General features: G+C 36.5%; 1 protein-coding gene across 1 annotated transcript in view; it reads left to right on the top strand.

Moving 5' to 3' along the window:
* LOC128013660 (double-stranded RNA-binding protein Staufen homolog 2) overlaps positions 1 to 21159 on the top strand; it is a 117457-nt gene that overhangs the window by 33966 nt on the left and 62332 nt on the right. Inside the window, exons 8-11 of the mRNA XM_052596787.1 lie at positions 7254 to 7466; positions 8516 to 8653; positions 13386 to 13517; positions 16065 to 16122. Coding sequence (XP_052452747.1) covers positions 7254 to 7466; positions 8516 to 8653; positions 13386 to 13517; positions 16065 to 16122 — 541 coding nt within the window. The remainder of the gene's footprint in view (positions 1 to 7253; positions 7467 to 8515; positions 8654 to 13385; positions 13518 to 16064; positions 16123 to 21159) is intronic.

Raw genomic sequence — 21159 nt, 5'->3', positions numbered from 1 at the left:
CTTTAACTGTAATGTTTTTCCCCGTTCATTCTAATTTAATCAACATCGAGCTGAATATATTTAGATATCCGTTCATTTGATAAATTGAAAATTACTAGCTTCAGATAAAGTGGGAAAGTGATTGTATTAAACGCCTGTTCTAGGTCAAGCTCTGAAAGCATCTGTTAAATCTGGTAATTGTAATTGCTTTAAAGCTTTTACTGTGCGGAGGAGGGTGATTTGGACACCATTCAAAATCAGCACTAACCTAACCTAACCTGCTGTATCAGCGACACTTCAAACCTCAACTTTCTACATAAACACCAGAGGAAGTCTGAGGGTCTCTTTAGCCTGACTACTACTGCATCCGTGTTTATCTAAAAAGAATTTCCACGGCTGTCTCCAACTTCACAATCTGCAATCATCTACTTGGCTTTGGTCAACCAGAATCTTCCTGACGTGCGTTCTCCACTTGCATGCAATCTGTTACGTCTGGGGACCCCAATCTAACTGCATTTGGACACTGTAGCTCTTTCTTTTTTCTTTCTTTAAAGTTTTGACTGTAAGTCATCTGTGAGAGCCTGGACTCATTTCAACTTTGTTAGATCTTTTCAGGAATTTTCTCCCAAGCCATTTGTAAGAATGGAAACGTTTTGTTCCTGATTCAGTTAGCAAACAATCATGGAATATTACCGAAAAAGTTACTCTGTGAGAAAGAAACCATGAAACCATTGCTTGTTCAATGATGTGCAATGAAAATCAATGAAAATAAATGAAATCTTTTAAATAACCCCACCCAAAAAAATTTTTTCTCATTATTTACCCACCCTAATGTCATGTCAAACCTGTACAACCTTCTTTCTGTTGAGCAACAATTAAAATTATGAGTGTTATTTTGTCCATACAGTAAAAGTCATTGAGGAACATTGTTGTTTTAGATCCAATGGGCTTTCTTTATATAGAAATTAGATTTTTCCTCAGCTTTTAAAGGGGTTGCACAATTTGGCCAAAAATTGATTGGTTGTACACAAGTGTTTTGTGTATATAAATATCAATATTGACTATGATAGTAGTGTAACGTCATCAGCCAGGTGTTGATACCGCATAGCGTAACTTTACTAAGGATTAGCCTTTAATTTATTCAGCCATATATGCAATTTTATTTTACATTTGAATACTAATTTAATTTCTGTACCTAAAATATAATGGGTAACACTTTAGAATAAGGTTCCATTAGTTAATGTTAGTTAACTACTTTCGTTAACATGAACTAAGCAAGAACAATCCTACTACAGCATTTATAAGTCTTAGTTCATGTTAATTTCAACATTTACTAATGCATTATTTAAATCAAAAGTTGTGCTTGTTAACATTTGTTAATGCACTGTGAATTACCATGAACTAACAATGAATAACTGTATTTTCATTAACTAACTTTAACGAAGATTAATAAATACAGTAATAAATGTATTATTCATTGTTTGTTCATGTTAATTAATACATTAACTAACATTAACTAATGGAACCTTATATTAAAATGTTACCATATAATGTTAGATCTACCTAAAGAAAACCTGAAAAGCACTGTTTTATTTATTTGTATCTTTGCTCTTTTGTATTTATTTGTGCTGTTGCTTGTTTTTAGATGATTTGGTCTTATTTTCTTTATTTTTAAGCGACAGCATGGTCCTTTTCTCTAAACATAGCACATAACGAACTGTACCAAAACCGTGACCCTAAAAACTGTGGTACAATCCGTAATTGAACCATTGCACCCCTAGACTATAATAATAATAATAATAATCATCCTCATCCTTATTATTAATCTCAATGATTATTATTACTGAATAAAAATTAAATAGCGAAATATTACTGTTTAATTTCAGTGTGTAAAAAAAGAAGTTTATGTGAAGCACCATTTACTGTAAACAGCTGCTCGGAGACACTAAAAACACTGGATCATGAGCAGCTTGTGTGTAAATAAACACAGTGCTGTGCTTTGCTCTGAAACATGTTTATTTAATTAAATTGCTGTATTTGTGGTTCTGTAATCGCAGTAAAATATATCACAATTTCAGTTTTATTGTGCTGCTCTAAAAGGAACAGTTGAAACTTTCTTGAAAATATCTTTTGTGTTCCACTGAAGAAACAATATCAGGTTTGGAATGACATTAGGGTGAGTAAATGATGACAGAAACTTTATTTTGGGTGAACTATCCCTTAGGTCAACCAGAATAGTGTCTCATCATTCCCCTCATGAAATCAAGGACCACTCTCACCTTGTTGGTGTCAAACGATATCAAACAGATGCCAGCTTCAAAGAACAAATACATTAATCACAGTTTCTTGTCGTGGATGACGCCTTACAGAGGTTCAAGAGTGGAAACTCGCGCCAAGAACCACCCATCTTGTGTATAAGCACCTTCCCTCAGGGAATACACATCAACTATCCATACAAAAGAGCTTTTCTTCATTATATCAGTCCTTGCCATTGTCCCACCCTGGCCTGGTATCCTGTCTTTTCACCAGGCTGAGGACACGGCTGTCTCACTAATACTATATCTCCTCTCTCATCCATGGAGGGGATGAAGAATGATCAACCTCATGTTACAGCGATTCCTTCCTACAACTTGATCTCTGTTGCCAGCCATGCGAGACAGAGAGCAGACAGAGGAACTGGCCACCGTCAGACACAAGAATCAAACACTTGCTGAAACCCCATCACTGCCTGAGGATGCCATATCATTTGTTGTAGACAACACAACCTCGTCTGCCGCCACGAAGGGAGTCGGGCCCCGGTGCCAAGACCTCCACACAGTCCTCGTTCACCTGATGAGGCTCATCCACCGGCTGGAACTGCCGCCCACCTACCTCAGTGTTTTACAGCTGCCATAGAAACTGTGTCAGGAGGCCAGGCCCGTTCTGACTTGTTCGTGGTGTAGTTGAAGTTACCGCAGCTTGTCCTCACTGGCTGTTCGTTAAAAATAGTGAAAAATAAGATTTATAATAAGAAAAAGGGACAGTACACCAAATGTTTTTTATTCTGTACTGTTTTAGTCACCCTTGTATTATTCGAAACCTGTTTGACTTCCTTTCTTCTGCATAAAGAAGATTCTTTGAAAAATGTTTAACCACTTTATGTCCAGAATGAAGTCCATGGGGTCCAAAATTTTGGACCCCACTGACTGTCATTGTACGGGTAAATAAAAAGCACATTTTTCGAAAAATGTTTGTGTTTATGTGTATGTTTCACCGAACACAATAAGTCATGCAGGTTAGGGATGATATGTGGGTGAGTAAATGATGACAATTTTAAAATTTGAGTGAACTGTCCCTTTAAGTTGGCATTTTTCTCCTGAAAATCGTGCCTTTGTAATTTCACTATTTAAAGGAGCTGCGTAATTTGCAACAGATTTGCAACAACGAAGTGTTTCCAAGTCTTCTATTGTTTGACAAAATTGATAAATTAGCTTTATGCCTCATTTTGGGACTCTGTACTCTGTAATGTACATTAAAAAAGTCCCCATTTCAAGTTTTTTGAGTCTCTGTATCTGAGATATTTCTCATCAAGGAGAATCGCAGAAATGTTGACATCTCATTGGAGTCTTGGCCTCTTTTTCGCTGGGAATTTCTTGCTGTACTTTATAGCTGAATTGAATTAGTTGTATAATCAGTGACTGTGAGTAACGAGGCTAAATCTCCACTCTCGGCCCATGGAATAGACTGTGTGGGAGTTCCCTGAATGACGGACTCGCAGCTTTAAGCCTTTTCCTTCCTCCCAACACCTCATCCTCGCTGAGAGCTGAAAAGACATGCTGATATTTCTAAGAGGGAAGAATAGCAGAATTTCGTCACTTCATTATGGAGTGATGCTCACCCAGAGGAATTCTCTCAATTCTTATGTAACATCTAAGTGTGATGATCAAATGCATTCCACATCAAGGCCTTGTAAATATTGGGATATGCTGCTCTGTCAAGTGTGCGGGAAATGCACAAAGCTCTCTTATGTTTCTCAGTTCCTCGCCATCTTCAGATGAAAGCCCAGATTGTTGAGGATCTGGAGCTTACAGACGAAGATTAATGATGTTTTTCTACGCTTCCAATCATTCATATCAACTGTCTTGAGCTTTAAAGAGAGCGTTCTCTCAGAAATGACATTTCTGTCATTATTTACGCACCCTCATGTGGTTTGAAACCCAGATGATTTTCTTTCCTCTGTGAAACGGGAACGGTGACAGTGAATAGGAACTGGGACGGTCAAGATCAAAAAGCACCAGAAAAGTACCATAAACACAGCCCATATTTATAGCTTTCAGAAGCAATTTTCAAACTACATTTCCATGTCACTGTTTTGTGCAGACTGTTCAGCTGTATTCTATTGTTGATTTTCAGTTATACTGTACTGTTCAGTTATATATACCATATTTTTATTTTGACTTTTGCCTTTTATCTGTCTGTTCAGTTATCATGTGATTTCAGAAGTCTTGGAATAATGAGCCATATGGACCACTTTGGTACATTTTAGTTACAGTAATTAATTATAAATGTAATTACATGAAGGTATTTTTAAAATCTAAGTAAAAAACATGTATGTGCATAATAAATGTATTTATTGTGTCAATTATTAATTTAAAATGTAATTACATAGTAGTTAAGGCCACTTAATATAAAGTAGGACCTATTTTCACCCATTTTTATGCACTTCATCCATTTTGTTGTTTAGAAAGCTGTAGGAATATTCAGAAAAGTTATTTTTTTGTGTCGCATGGCTTGAAAGTTTGGAACAACAACCAATGGGGGATATTTGGAAGATCTACCTTTATGAACTATTGCATGTTTGAAATGACTTGGGCCTCCAGGCTCTATTAATGTAAGCCTTGAAACTTTCTGAAGTTTTACACTGTATTTGAATCAGACATGATTGATCGTCATTAGTTTTGTATGGGGATATGGTTCCTCTCAGCTGAGCCTGTTTCACTGGAGTGTCACATGTTTGTATGAATGCCAGAATGGTCATGTGTGTGAAGAGAGGATGTGAGGAGGGAGTCTCTGGAGACGGATAACTTTCAGTTCTGACTGAGCACACAGAGGCCCACCCTCAGCTGTGTATGTGCGTCTGTGGGAAACTCAATCCCCCCAGTGTTGCTCTTAAAGGGCTCAGAGCAGCTCACCTGTTCTGTTGACCATCTTGGTGATGTCACAGGAAGTAAATACGATTACATGTGCATTACATTAAATCTCGGTTTCTCACGAAGTGGGACTCTTCTAGTAATAGAAGAATAGAGGATGAGCAGTTGGTTTAAATGATTGTGGACAAAATCATCTCTGATTGGTCATCCATAAAAAACAACTAAAATAATGATACAATTTTAATTTAAATACTACTAAGGTATTTATTCATTTTTCAATAAGTTTTATATTTTCTGTTCGTTCTAATTGTAGTCATTTATTTATTTATTAATTTTTTGTCATTTGTATTAGTCTTTCTTTAAAGGGGTCCTATTATGCTCTAAGTCTTGATTTTGTTTTGGGGAGTACTAGTTTGTTCGAAAAACACATCTTTTACATTATCATATTAACTCCCTCCCCAGTCTGGCATGAACTGCTTGAATAGTTCTTGTATCATATGAAGGCCCGCCTTCTGACATATGAAATGTACTGTGATTGGTTAGCTGGTCCAGTGTGTGTTGTGATTGGCTTCACTCTGCGCCTGTTCGGGAAATGTCATGCCCCTCACCATAGCGCCTGCGAGCTTCAGTGTAAATATTACGTCAAAATGAAATCAATTTGAGCGCGATTTAAACCTGGATGATTGTAACCACTCTTAAGTGTGTCTGCCTTGTGAAAGCTAGCGTGTCTCTGACATAGTAATAACACTCGTTGCCTTCTGTAGTGCAGCTCCACCAGGTCATTTCCATTTAGATTACATTTGTTTGTGACAAGAACCATCATGCATTTAAATGCAGAACGTCTTCATTTTTTATTAGAAGTCAAACAAGCACGGAAACGGTGGTGCTCGCTCTTCAATTGCATGTTCAAATTTGCTATAGCCTGTATCATTTATATCAGATCACGTAAAATAAACTACGAGCATGCAACGCCGTCAGTTAAATTACGAAGTTACCAAAAAGGCGATTAAAGCTGCCTTAAAACTGTGCATGTATGTATTTGTTATATGAGTCACATTTAAGAACATGTCTCTGAAATGCAGTAGTTTTCCAAAACGTCCTAGAGCAGCACAGCACTTTAACACACCTGATTCAACTCATTTGAGACTTTAAGACCTGAAGTGGTTCAGAAAAGGTAAAGAGATGTGTGTCAGATCTGTGTCTTGTTCAGCATCGGTAGCTCTTAAAGGGACAGCAGACAAAAAACCTAATTACCAGTTGCTGTGATGTCATGGTAATCAAAGATCAAAAGAAAAATAGAGGAAATCAATAACTTTTGTAGCTTTAAGGATTCATCTATATTTCATTTAGAATTTAGTGTTTGAGAAATGTTGCTGAATGGCACAGCACATGTAAATATGACATTTATTATAAAGGGTTTATGTGAAGATTGTTCACTTAAATTAGAAGTTATTTTAAGTAGTCTAATAAACGTTAAAATTAATAGCTTTGTAATGTTGAATGTCTAAACAATGGTTAAATATTAAAGGAAAAACACAATTTCATAAAGACAACAGAGAGATAGTGACCTTTCAGTCATAAAAAAAGATGCCTTTATACAAATATAAAAAATATACTGTCTTTATGTTGCTTTTACATTAATTTGAAGATTGAATGTAAAATTATTGCAATGTATTTTTTTAAAGTATTTTTAAACGTTAGTGTTAAGTGGGATTAATCGTGATTCATTTCAGAATAAAATCTTTGATTAGTTAATTTTTTTAATCGATTGACAGCACTTGCATTAATATGTGTGAACTGTGTTTCTGATTTATGCGCTTGCATATTAATGTATTTTTGTATTCATATATTCATACTGAGTGTGTGTGGTGTATTTAATAACCAGGTGCAGTTTCCCAAGATCCAGTGGTCTCTCTCCCCATATGAGTTATTGATCCTGTTGTTAAACCAGACAGTTCGAGTGTAGTGATTCTAATTAGCAATATTCCCATTTCTGTCACTGAGAAAGAAGAAGGTAAAAGAGAGCGTGCAGCAGACATGGCCTGAGGGGCAGAGAGAAAGGGAGCGTGACTGGAATGACTGCTGTTCCCACTTCTGCGTGCTTGTGTGTTCTCTTGTGTAACGTGTTCATTACATGCCCCTCAGGTGCTGAAGGAAAGTGGACCCCCGCACATGAAGAGTTTCCTCACACGTGTGACGGTTGGGGAGTTCTCAGCCGAGGGAGAGGGGAATAGTAAGAAACTCTCTAAAAAGAGAGCGGCCCTCTCCTTGCTGCAGGAACTGAAGAAACTTCCAGTGCTTCCGGTTGTGGAGAAACCCAAAGTGCATTACAAGAAGCGGCCTAAAACCATATTAAAGGTGGGTTGTTTTTGGAGCAGATCCAAAAGGAGTGCTGCTTCCTTGAGATTCCAGAGTGGTGGCTGTTACAAGAATATTGTATCGTTATAGAATTCTATGCATTATTATGGGTTGTATTTTGGACAGTCTAAATGTAAATTCTGTAATTTCTGTGTTACTAGCAGAATCTAAAGAAATTAGCAAAATAAAGGCTGTATTTTCGTCCTTAAGTAATTTCCAAAAGCAATTCTACACAGCTACTGTACTATACCAACAATTATTTTTTTCTTGTGTTCAAAAATAAAGTAATATTGTGATATATTATTACAATTTAAATAAGTTTAAACATAAATTTAAATATATTTTAAAATGCAACGTATTCCTGTAATGAAAAGCTGAATTCTCAGCAGCCATTACTCTAGTCTTGTGTCACATGACCCTTCAGAAATTATTCTAATATGCTGATTTAGTGCTTAAGAAACATATCTTATTCTTATCAGTGTTGAAAACAGTTGTGCTGCTTTGCTGCACAATTATACACACACACACACACACACACACACACACACACATATATATATATATATATATATATGTACATACATAAAAAAAAAATATATATATATATGTATATGTATATATATATATGTATATATATATATATATATATATATATATATATATATATATATATATATATATATATATATATATATATATATATATATATATGTATATATATATGTATATGTGCATGTGTGTGTGTGTATGTATATTACAAATCCAACATCATACAGTAGTTTTTTTTTTTTTTTTTTTTCATACAGATTGAATTTAATGTCATATTCATTGAAGATCTTTATCATTTTGGAGTTTGACAGACCCAATCCAAATTTCTTCACTCACTCAGTCAGTCACTCATTCACACACACTCATTCACTCTTTTGTCATTCTCCTGACAGGGTTACTGATGTGAACATTAACCAGCCGTCCATCTGTCCCTCTGCTGCTTTATCTGTGTCTCTCATCCTCCTTCTCATTTGCTTTTTCATTCTCAATTTCTCTCTCAGACAGAACCAGAGTATGGACAGGGCATGAACCCTATAAGCAGACTGGCTCAGATTCAACAGGCCAAAAAGGAGAAGGAGCCCGAATATATGCTACTTTCAGAGAGAGGGATGCCTCGCCGGAGAGAATTCATTATGCAGGTATATTTAATAAGAGAGGGGATGAAGAGGTGTAAAGTAAAAGAAACATTTGAAGGCCGAGAGGGGGAGTGAAGGACAGATTAGTCTTGCACAAACACTGATAACCTCCCACTGTGCAATCTGTCTTAATCAGAAAGACTGTCACCTCCTCCGGCTCTGATTACCGCTGACCTTCAGCTCTGTCAAAGTCAGGCAGAGACTCTTTTGACACGCGCACACACAGTTGCTCATCCACTCTTGGAAATTGAATCTCATTGCAGAAGTTAATGGATAATTAGTCTTAATTCAGATAATGTATGTGATGACAGTAATTTTCCCATGTAGGTCCAAGCAAAATTCAAAGCTTAAGCATTAAATCTTCTGCCTAGCTATAAACATGCATGTGCATTTATGCCCTTTTCCTCTTGCATGAAGGTATGCAAACACAAGGTTTGCATGAAAATTAATTATTGGTTTGTATTTAAAGTAAAAATAAAATCAACCCATTATTTTCTGATTGTTCACTTCATCACATATGCACTTAGCACACAAAACATCACTGGCTGGTGTCCACTGGTTTATTAAAGGGCATTAAAACAACAATAACTGTACTGCTGGCTGCCCAGTAAAAGATTTACTTTACATCATACAGTAAAAATGAAGCCCCCTGTAGCCATTAGAGCAGTGCTTAGTCCCTGCGGACAAAGACGCAAAAATACCAGCAGAATTGGCTCTAAATCACCTCGGATTTCCACATATGTTTAGAAATGCCTCCAACTTGAATCTACATTTGCTATCTAGTTTTGAATCAAAGAAAAGAACGAATCAAAGATCGGAGCTCATGCAATTTAGTATTGTGTAGTATTAGTGAATTAGAACAGAATAGCATTGTATCAAGTAAAGTAAATAAGTGTGCTATAAAAGTATAGTGTGCCATAGATTAGAGTTAAATAGAACAGTATAGATTGTAGTTGAGTAGAGTAATATGTAGTAGTGTTAAAAGGGTAGATTTATATATAATTGTGTGGAGTTGAGTCGATAAGACAGGGTTTTATATAGCAGATGTAGTAGTTTAGAATATTATTTAATAGTGTTGAAATGGTAAAGTAAATAGGATAGAATAGATTTGTGTAGAGTAGGACATAGATAAATGGAGTTGTGTAGGCTAGATAGGATGGATTAAGTAGAGTAAACAGGGTAGAGATGAGTTGTATGGAGTAGACTGGTGTAGAACTTTACAGAACAGAGTATAGCTGTATAGAGTAAAGGCTTATAAAGTAGGTTTAAATAGTTAACATGATTGAGTAAATTTTTTTATGTAGAGTATAGAGTAAGGTTGAAAGTAATAGAGTAGGGTAGAATATATATAATATATTGAGTAGAGTAAATAGATTACATTTTTTTGTACATTTGTATAGTTTAGAGATGAATAGAGTGATGTAGAGTTGTATAGACGGTTTCATCGGGCGCACGCGCCTGGACCTAAGTTAACTTCCAGTCTGTGTTGTGTATATTGGTCTGGCTGCGGTGCCATCTACAAACGCATTTAAAGCCAAGGTGATAAAACAGCGTGTGAGCGTACCAGCTCTGCTTTGTTTACAGCTGTTACTGGGGAAACCTCTATTTCTCGCGCTTTATGTCTATGCTTTAAAACATCTCCTGCTGGCAAATAGTGAATTTGCATTTTCATTAAGTCCGCCTGATCCACGCAGCAAACATATTTTGTTTGTTATCAAAAAATATCTACTGTAGAGGGACTTGGCTGTTGTTATTGATTCTTTTTGGAGTCTACCGGAAGTTAAGTTAGGTCCAGAAAAGCGCGCACGCACATTAACGTTTGTTTATGTTGATGCCGTTGAAACCGTCTATAGAGTAAAGTTGAAGTAATAGAGTACAGTAGAATAGATAGAATGGATTGAGTAGAGTAAATAGAGTGGTATTTTTTTGTTAATTTGTTCAAATTAAAGTAAATCTGTATACTTTACAGTTGTATAGAGTAGTGTAGAGATGTCTAGAGTAGGGTAGAAGTATATAGAGTAAGGTTGATGTAATAGGCTTAGTTCACACTGCAGGCAAATGTGGCCCAAATCAAATTTTTTGTTCACATGTGACTCAAATCTGTTTTTCTCAAGACAGTGTGAAAAGCAAAAAACTACATGGAATCTGATCCAGTTTGTGCCGCTTCCATATGTAGTACTAAGTCCGATAGAGGTCAGATGTTTTGCAATGTGACCACAGTCTGAACAGTCATATCGGAATTTATGCGACTTTTACATCACTCTGGATCAACGTTCTTCGCGAATCTGTGCTCATGGGAGTCACTTCAAAGATTTTACATACCCAAAGTTATGAAGTTGTGAAAGGTAGTCCGTACAGTGATGTGTCAGGACCATAGACTATATAAAGTGTTCTTGACGTCACCCTTAGACTCCTGAAGAGCGTTTTTGAAGCTCAAAGTGTGCAGTGTGGGCCGTCACCATCTTGGCAGCGCATCACCGTGTGACTCTCCCGGACAATCGAGAAGGGGGCAAAAAGGCAGGAGTTGTTTGCTGAAGCCACGCCCAACTAGCTCAACTGCACTGTCAGCAGCGGCAATCCACCTGTCACTCAAGTGGCCACACCCTTAATTATGCAGAACTTCAAGGCTTAATTTAATTAAAACGGATGAGTTATATAAAAAATTCACCCCCCTCACAGCTGTCTTGTAGGGCAAAATTTGCTTAAACATTCTGCTGTAAAGTTGGGCATTTTGACATGGGGAGTCTATGGGATCGACTCCCTTTTGCAGCCAGCCTCAAGCGGCCAGTCAATGAATTGCAGTTTTAGTCACTTCCATGTTGGCTTCAAAAGAGAGAGCGGGAGGTTGCCGCTCGGTCAGAACTCAAAAGTACTACAGTGACAACTCTATATACAAGTGAAACATGAGGACTCATACCACAAAAGTTTCAAAACTCTGCTCTCTTCTGTCACATTATTGTCTTTATTTGTTATATTGCCTACGCATAATTTCACTGGTTTCTGCAGTAGATTTCACTATAAATAAACACATCATCCCTTACTTTTTGTTTTTTATGTTTACTTCTGTATGACACGTTGCCAAGTCCATGGTTTTCCCATGCGATTGGGCTAAATTTTGCTGTTGCCGTTGGTTGTTTTTCAACTATGCGGTTTGAAGCAACCTTACTAAAACAATATTTGCCGGAATGCGGGTGGGGTAGTTATGGACTAGATTTGAGAAGCAACCCTGTTGATATTGTTCTACTGTGCATGCAGTTCAGATCAGAACCATGTTCTCCTCACACTGGAAATCTGATATTGGCCACATTTAAAACACAAATGTGAACAGCTATGCAAAAAACAACAAAAACAAATCTGATCTGAGCAAAAATCATAATTGAGCACTAAGCTTTACAGTGGGAACATATAACCATAGTATGGGGTAGAATAGATAGGATGGATTAAGTAGAGTACATTTTTATAGTTTAGAGTTTTAAAGAGTGATGTAGAGATTTATAGAATAAAGTAAGGTTAAATATAGAGTATGGTAGAACAGATCAGATCAGATCAAAATGGTATGGCGTGGAGTAATACCTAGTTCAGTGGAGTTTTGTAGACAAGATAGGATGAAGAGAGTGTAGTAGAGTTGTGTGACATAGAGTTGAGTAGAGCTGTATAGTATAGATATGTAGAATAGATGAAAGCAGATCCAAGATAAATAGAGTAAGATTGCATAAAGTAGTGCTTAGTTGAATGGAATTGTGTAGACTGGATTGGTTGAATATTGTAGATTGGACACTATAAATTAGATTTGTATAGAATAGTGTAGAGTTGTTTGGAGTGTAGTAATTAGGGTGGAGTAGAATAGATTTAAATACAATAATCTGATGTAAAGTAGTACAGAGTTAATGGAGTTGTCTAAACTAGATAGGATAGGCTGTATTAGGGTAGAGACTAAAGGATATTGTAGAGCTAAGTTAATTAGTATAAAGTGGAGTAAGTAGTGTAGAATAGAAGGATGGATCAGAATGGATTTCAAAAAAGAGAGTTGACTATTGAAAAAAGTTATTTTTCAGCTGGGAGGGAAGCCGCAGTATTTCAGCAGCATAAATAGTACACTGAACACTGCAGTAAATAAAAAACCATGTTGAGTCATTCTGAATGATCTGTCAGAGGCTCATCCAGCTCTACACACATAAACAAGTATCACACAGCATCCAAGTTGGAGAAGTTTCTCTTCCCTGTCTCCCATCCGATAATCCCTCACTTTAAAGTGCTCCGTGCATCCCTGAGCGTGCAGTAACACAGCCTCTAACTGATTCTCCATGCTCCTTTCACTGTCGCATTAGACTCCGCTTGTGTGTGTTTCTTTTGTGTTGCCCAGTCGCTTCTAAAATTTCCACATTGTTCACTCTCTGGTCTATGGGCATCAATACGTGTCTGTTTTCAGGCCCACACCATCTTTCCCCACCTGCTGCTTTGCTCCTAATAAATATGAAAAGAAGAAGGTTGTCTGGTTTTAGAGACAGTTTTTTGACAACAAAATGTTTTTATGTTTTATAACTATTTTAAAGGAGTATAATGCTACTGATTGGGCGTTGGTTGTGGTTTCCGCCAGATTCAGACTTTTCTTTCATTATTACAGCTGTTTTACAGGCAACCTAGGTCATTTTTACATTTTAGATATTATATCATTATTGTTGCTTATTTTATTAACAATCCTGGTTTTGTACACTGAATGTGTCTTTGTTGACAGGTGAAAGTAGATACTGAGGTGACCACAGGAACTGGACCCAATAAGAAAGTGGCCAAGCGTAATGCAGCTGAGGCCATGCTGCTTCACCTGGGCTACAAGGCATCTACACCATTACAGAACACTCCGGAAAAGGTCAGTTTCAGTCAAGCTGCTTTGAAACTTTTAAGCTACAACTGCTAGTAATTATTATGGTACAAAAAACATGTAATTTAAATGAGTCAAAGTAGTTGGCTACACTACAAGCTCCTAAGCAATTAAAGCTACAAAAAAAAAATCTAGGAGGTTGCATTTCACATACTTTCAAAATGAACGATTTATCACAAATCATGATACTAATTAAGTATATTAGTGTTTATAATTTGGGAAAACTTTTTACACAATAATAATTAATAAAGTAAAGATGTCTATGATATATACAAGTATATATAAGTATATATAAGTATATATAAAGTATATATAAATATAAATTATATATATTTATATGTGTGTGTGTGTGTGTCAAATAAATGTTTATATTTAATTATTTTACTACTAAAAGATCATGATTATTATTTGTATTATTATTGCTGTGATGACAACTATAGCAACAATTAATTTGTTTATTTTAAACGGATATTTGAAACAGACCATCCAAAGTCCAGGCTTTCTTTGTATTGCATCATAAAAGTATGAGGTCAACTTTTAAAGAGCCAGTAAGATGAAAATTCTAAGCTTCCTATCACTGTTTATAAGTCCTGTCTATTAGGCTTAAATCCATCCAAGGTTCATCTGTTTGGCGTGAATTATGTCTTATTCCTCTCACCGCGAAGCAAACAGTAAAATAAAAAACTTGAACAGTCTGGCTGCTTTTTCTTCTGTGTGTGTGTATTCAAGCCGCGCGCTTCAGTTTGAATCTGAATAGTGCGTTCAGCGCGGGGGTGTGGTCACATTAGATATAATGAAGGGAGACATGAAAAACAGACATCGCATTGTTTTCATATGGATTACTTTATCACAGAATATCTGTTTTCGGCAGCACTTATTTAGTTTTAAAGTAGACATGTCAAGCTTTCTATAGATATCTCTCTCATGTCTCTTCGTTGAGTATTCACGGAGTTACACTTCATTTTAATGACGTGTTTGTACATGACGATCAGCACAAACAAAGGCTGCAGACAGCACACATACTGATAAGACGCTCGGGAGAAAACAGACACATAACTTCATAATCATACTTTGCGTTGTGATTCGGAGATGCTCGTTGTTCTAAATAAAGTTGGTAATGAACCCTCTTTTATGGCCAAATGCTTTGAAAATCCCGCCTTGTACTCACCGAGATTAGAAAAGCAGTTATCAGTAAAATGTTGTGAACACAACAAAAGGGATTTGTTTTACTGCTCTGGTATTGTGGTGAAAATGAATTTTAGCTATTGGTTCTTCTGATGTTCATTCTTTGGCAGTGAAAATAAAACAAACGGTCTCCTCGACATGATTCTATCACACCAACCAGAGCGTCTGTGTGGGGGGTGGGGCAGGTCAGAGCTTCGTTTCTCCCAAGACGGTAGGCGGAGATTATTATGCAAAGTGCTCCTAGTGACGTACATAGAGATGGGCAAAAGATTTGAGATCTATAAAGACTCGTTTAAGCGATTCAGAGTCGACTCCTTACTTTAGAAGCCAATAACTTTATAAATCGTGTACTTTTTGGTTTAATTACTTTGCACATTGTTTACACTGATGGATAGCTACATCATACACTGTAATACAGGTAATTTTTGATTTCCCATCTGTGTGGCTCTTTAATTAATTAATAATTGTTTTGTTTTTTACATTTTGTTAACATTTCTGTTAGTTATCTTTCTCATTTAGCAAACTGATTGTCTCAGTAAAGTAAATAAATTAGATAAGAAACATTCAACTGAATAAATAAATACAAATCAATAGTTTAATTAAATATTTATATTTAATCATTTATTTCACTATTATAAAATATCACAACACCGGCTGAAAAAATACTAAAAGAATTATTGGAATGACAATTATGATAGAAATTATAATTATAATTAATTATTATTAATTATATAATATGTTTTTATCAGGGATCACCAGACTCTGTCCTGGAGGGCCAGTATCCTGTAGAGTTTAGCTCTAACCCTAATTAAACCCATTTAATCAAGGTCTTACTAGGTATAATTGAAACTTGTAAGTTGTGGTAAGTTGGAGCTAAACTCTGCAGGACACCAGCCCTCCAAGATCAAGTTTGGTGACCCCTGATTTAGATAAACCAACCACAATTTTTGAGATTTTATTGTAGCACACTGACATTTAATTCAGTGTTTTTACATTAAGGTAAAAATTCTGTTGTGTTGTCTTTCTTTTAACAAGTTAATTATCCCATTTTGCCGCCACATTCAGAATGAACAGCGTAGCGGGGTATTAATGAGAGAGTATGTGAATGTATACACTGCTTCCTGTTTCGGTGCACACAACCTTAATCTTTAAATCTCCCATCTACTTAGTCTTTGCAAGTTAAAGACGCTTATGTCGTGATGTCTTCATTTGGTAGCAATTCTCCCTTTCTAATGGAAACAAGGGAAAGCAACTTGTCTGACATGCATGAAAAGGGGTTTGCTAAACGGGCCCTCTTTTTCTCTCTCTCTATTTTTCCCCGATCCTCTATTATCTTAACATTGGCCACAGATGGACAACAAAAGCTGGAATGGACAAAGGGCTGCTTTTCCCGAAACAACGACCAACAGTAAGTGTTTTTCTCTTCATCTGTGTTCCCCAGTGTAGGTGATGCTGGGCCGTTTAATCTATTTGACTGATAAATAAGAAACCGAGTCGGCTCAATCACAAATACGCTTCTTTGGAGAGCCTGTGAATTCCTCCTATTCACTTAGACTTATGTGCTTTCCCAGGGGGTCTGTGAGACCACAGTATTACACACTCACACACATCAACCACCCAAACACTATTCCAGGGTACACCCGTGGTCTTCCAGGCGGGTTTGCACACACACAAACATATCCATTTTCATGCCATGCTTGACTGGGAGTTCTGAGGATCTCTTTTAGGACTGAAATTCCAAGAAATAAGGTTCCCATTAGGTCTTCAAATATTCCCAACTGTGTCAAAGAACTTTTAATGGGGGCTCTTTTTAGCGCCTGTTTACATTTCATACAAAATCACATAATGATTCAAGTAACTGAACTGTGTTATAATGACCATTAACGTCTGTTTTAGTTATGGTTATGTACTGCATAGCATACAGATACCCAATTAGCCTAATAGATTATACACTATGCATGCACTTACTTTAAATGTAATAACCATTTTTATTGTAATTACATAAATGTCAAAAATCATTTTATTTCAGTTATTAAATAAAAAAAAACATTTATTAAAATTATTAGTATTTTAGTTAAAAGTCCACCCAAAAGCTAAAATGTCTCAAAGATTTGTTAAAGATGTAAATGAGTTTGTTCATCAGAACCGATGTGAAGGCATATGAGCACAATATAGGGGTGCACCGATCACAATCTGCCGATCATTATGGGCATCTCGTCAGTAAAGCCGGTTCTCTAATCAGTGGTAAATTCCATCAGGAGCGTGATTTCACATAGAGCAGCTGTTACTACACAGATCCGTTGTTAACTGAGAAGTTGCACAAATCCACGTTCATTTTCAGCATTTATTTGCGCATCATCTCAGTTAACAACAGCTCTGTGTAGTAACAGCTGCTCTATGTGAAAGCACGCGACTGATGGAATTTACCGCTGATTAGAGAACCGGCTTTACTGACGAGATGCGCATAACGATCGGCCGATTGTAATCGGTGCACCCATAGCACAATATATCACACAAGTAGCAGTGCAATATGGCTGATTGCGTTTATACAATGGCACGAGTGTGTAAAAACATAACAAACAACAATAGAGTGTCTTTAAAAACTAACTTCATAAGTAGTTCATGAGCGCTGAGTGGCTGCTGATGCCCTGGAGCTCACATCTTTGAAAACGTCAAAGCAAATTTTCCAATAGACGTGATCTTAATTAACAAACTGCATATCTGAGGTCTAAACTAGGGCTGCATAATAAGTCATTAGTTACTGGACAAACACATTGATAAATTTTCGTTCAGCCCTGCATCTGGATAGTCTTGTGTTTAGAGGGCAGATGTGAGCTCTTAGATGTTTTAAACCGTGCAGGTTTGTTTACCGCATGCTGCGCTTGTGTGAAATGGCTTTAAATGTGTGCATTCTGGAGACTTCATCGCTATGTAAACAAAGACACCAAAATCATACGCAAATGAGCTTCTTTAATAGCCTACTTATGAAATGGATTTCATTAAAATTGCTATTAGAATTAAAAACAGTGCAAAATACGTATTTATTTATTTTATTTTATTTTATTTTATGTTATTAAAAATTGTGTTGGCCTTTGTAAAATATGGGACAAATCGCATCAAATATTGTTTTGACACAGGATGCATAATATTACCTTTAAATACAGGATGATTCCATATTTCAAGGGACGGCTGGCAACCCTAATAATTTTCTGTATTTACATAAATTTTGCATCATAAAACCATTCTGAGATGCAAGTGCATTAAACCACTTACACTGAGTCGCCCACAGCCGTATGCTCGAGCAGTGTTCACAAACAAAGCCCGCGTCAGCATTTGAAATTGAAAGCAGCCTTCTGTTAGGGTGGTTCATATTTTAAATATATATAAGTCCACTGCATTCCAAACCTCATAAATTATGAATTTGTAGAGCATTTTTAAGGAAAATACTGTTAGGCGAGACCGCACACTTCAAGTGTAACATCGAGCAAAGGGTGCATCTCTCACAGCGCATCCTATACAATGAAGCCTGCGAATGTCCTTGTAATTCACTTCAACCTTGCCGAACTTTATGAAAGATTCTTTTATGGAAAGTTTGAGTTGTGTTTGTGTGAAGAATTAGAGGCCAGCAGGATACAGGTGTTTCTAAAGCAAACTTTAAAAACTAAGTTCAGAATCGATTGTGAAATTCTCAGAATCTAACCAGAATCATTGGAGAGAGAATCGTGATGCATCCGTGCGTAGATTTTTTTCCCACCAACCCTACTGCCATGACACTCCCTATGAGAAATACTGCAAGCAGAGTGATACAAATGGCGAAAGCACCCTAAGGAACAACTGACTTATTTGCTTAGAATTATTTTAAACTTTTTATGTTTGCTGTGCATATCTCTCACCTGATTCCGATGAGACAACACATTTTTTTTTTTTTACTGTTGAAAGCAATGTTGTGAATAGAGGACTCTATGCCTGGACCGAACCCGAGTTCAGTTGCTCCCCCATCCCCCTGCCCCCGCTGGACTGTGTTCATATTATAATATTTGAGTCCGAACCACGGTTCGCTTGCGTCATCAAGCCAGCAGCTGTTTAACGACAGATCCTCTGCAGTGGTAACAGCGGTTCACTTCCGCGATTTGGTACGATTGCATTCACATAAGCAGCGAACCGTACCAGAGTTCACATGAAGCGTACCCCAGACCACCGTTTTTATGCGGACTCGGGTACGGTTCGCGGGTGCGCATCCGAGTTTGGAAGACAGCGTTCACATCATCCAAACAAACCGAATTCTGACGTCAATCGACCCTGGGTGCACACCAAAATTGCTAGTGTGAAAGCACCCTTAATCTTTTGTGGGTTATTGTGATATTTTAATCGCTCTCTCTCTGACGGCTCCCATTCACCGCAGAGGATCCATTGTTGAGTAAGTCATGTGATGATGGGTTTCCCCAAATCTGTTCAGATGGAGAAACAAAGTCATCTATATTCTGGATGGCCTAATGAAAACTCTTCCTTTCATCTGTTATCATTTGTTTTATTATTTACTATATAGTAAGCAGTTCTATACACATTGTTTTACTGATGTTAGTGTGCTCTTGATATAACTGTAACTGATACTACTATTAATGGAGACCTGATTTTTGAGTAAGGACCCAATTTCTCTCAACATCGGCCCATGATTCCCAGCTCTGACTTTGAGAGATGAGAAATGATGTAACTGGCAACGTTCCTGTGTAGCCGGCCTGCAAACAAACATAGCACATCACGTCTTTGTTTATGAGCTGTGCCAATATATTTTAACATCCTAAGTAATTCAAATCACTCTTATGCAATCACAAGCTGCTTTGATGTGGCTAGATGTTGTGTAATGACTAAAAATCATAGCAGTCAATTCACACATATGACATTTGTAAATAAAATCATTTTAGACAGATGGAGAAAACAAACAGAATTAAGATATACACAGAGTGTCTGTCAATTGAGCATCTCTGTAAACAGCTTTGTGATTATAATGGCAGTGATCTAGTTTTGGTTTGCGTCACTCTTGCCAGACTGAGTTGTAGTTGTTGTTGTGAACTTGCGGACATTATTACACCCCTGGCCTCTGGCATTATTGGGTCCTGATTATATTTTTCCAGACCAGTCTTTTTTTTTTTCTGCTGTGGAAATATGCAGATCTGGCACTACTTGACACTTGAGTTCAGGATTATATGAAATTGCATGATAAAAAAAAGAATTAAAATCATCAAATGCTAAAACAGCCCTAACAGTAATGAAGGTTGCAGAAATGGTAAAAAAAAAAAAAAAACAGAGTGATACGACCAGCATCCTCGTATAAACATCTTAATTGAATTTTCATTGAACCGCATTGTGTAATTAAGCAGTTTTGTTGCTTGATTTGAAGCAGTGTTTGACAACTGCTTTGGATGAATCTATGAAAACATCAGCTTCTCTAAATTGTCTTTAAATCTGGTCACTCGTGGTCTAAAATTGGAGTATATTTGACCCAACTATGTAGTGACATTCCTGGAACTTGCACACATGCTGACGAAAGCTCTTGTCTGATGGAAAAACCTTTATTATAGTGCTTGCAGCAAGCAGTTCATTTTCTTTCTTACAATTCTACAGTTAATTCAGCTTGAATCGCTTAACATACTGTAACAAACTACATTCAACCATTTGGTAAATAATTTCTGTTGTCTGTCCGTAAAAGCCTTAATTTTTTAAAGAAATTTAAGTTTTAATTAGGATAGAAAAGCTTAACTTAAAATATGCTGTTGAGAATTTCTCCTTGAATTACATCATTGTAGAATTTGCAAACTAAATTTAGCTTAAATCAGTATTTTGGGTTAAAAATCAGTAAAATCAGTAGCAAAATTATTTCCCTTTGTCCCTCTTTTTATTAAAAACAGTAAAAATATGTGAGGGACTTAATATGAAAGCAAGCATTTAGCTTAACACTTAGCTGCAACATGTAACATGATTTTTTGTAAAGGTTTTATTTTTAATCAGTATTATGCCACAAAAGTTGGTTGGGCTTAGGTTTAATCATGTACATCAGTCACACATGAATCAAATAAGTTAAACTTAATCAACTCACGAACTCAATGAAGTCATTTTTAAGTTCCCCAATTAGGTTGTCTCAAAATGATTTTATATGGTTCCCTGGCAGGATTAATACATCCAATTTCATATATTCAATGAATTAAAAGATTTTAGTACTATGTAGCTAACAAGCTTTTAGCTATCAATAGCACATGTTAGCATGCTAAATGCTTAAGCATTTAAACCCTCCTTGAGCAAAGCAGTAATAACTTGTAATGTAATGGTCCACAGCATAAGCCAATCCCTCCACTCTTCTGCACAATGGTAACTCGGTGTATTTTATATTCTTCTTATCATTCCAACAAAATAGAACATTGCTACAACATAACATTAAACACTATCAGTC

The sequence above is a fragment of the Carassius gibelio genome, chromosome B24 (genome assembly GCF_023724105.1).
Source record: "Carassius gibelio isolate Cgi1373 ecotype wild population from Czech Republic chromosome B24, carGib1.2-hapl.c, whole genome shotgun sequence".
NCBI classification, from domain to species: Eukaryota; Metazoa; Chordata; class Actinopteri; order Cypriniformes; family Cyprinidae; genus Carassius; species Carassius gibelio.
The sequence above is the reverse complement of the archived record's forward strand: the minus strand, read 5'-3'. Positions and strand labels throughout refer to the sequence as shown.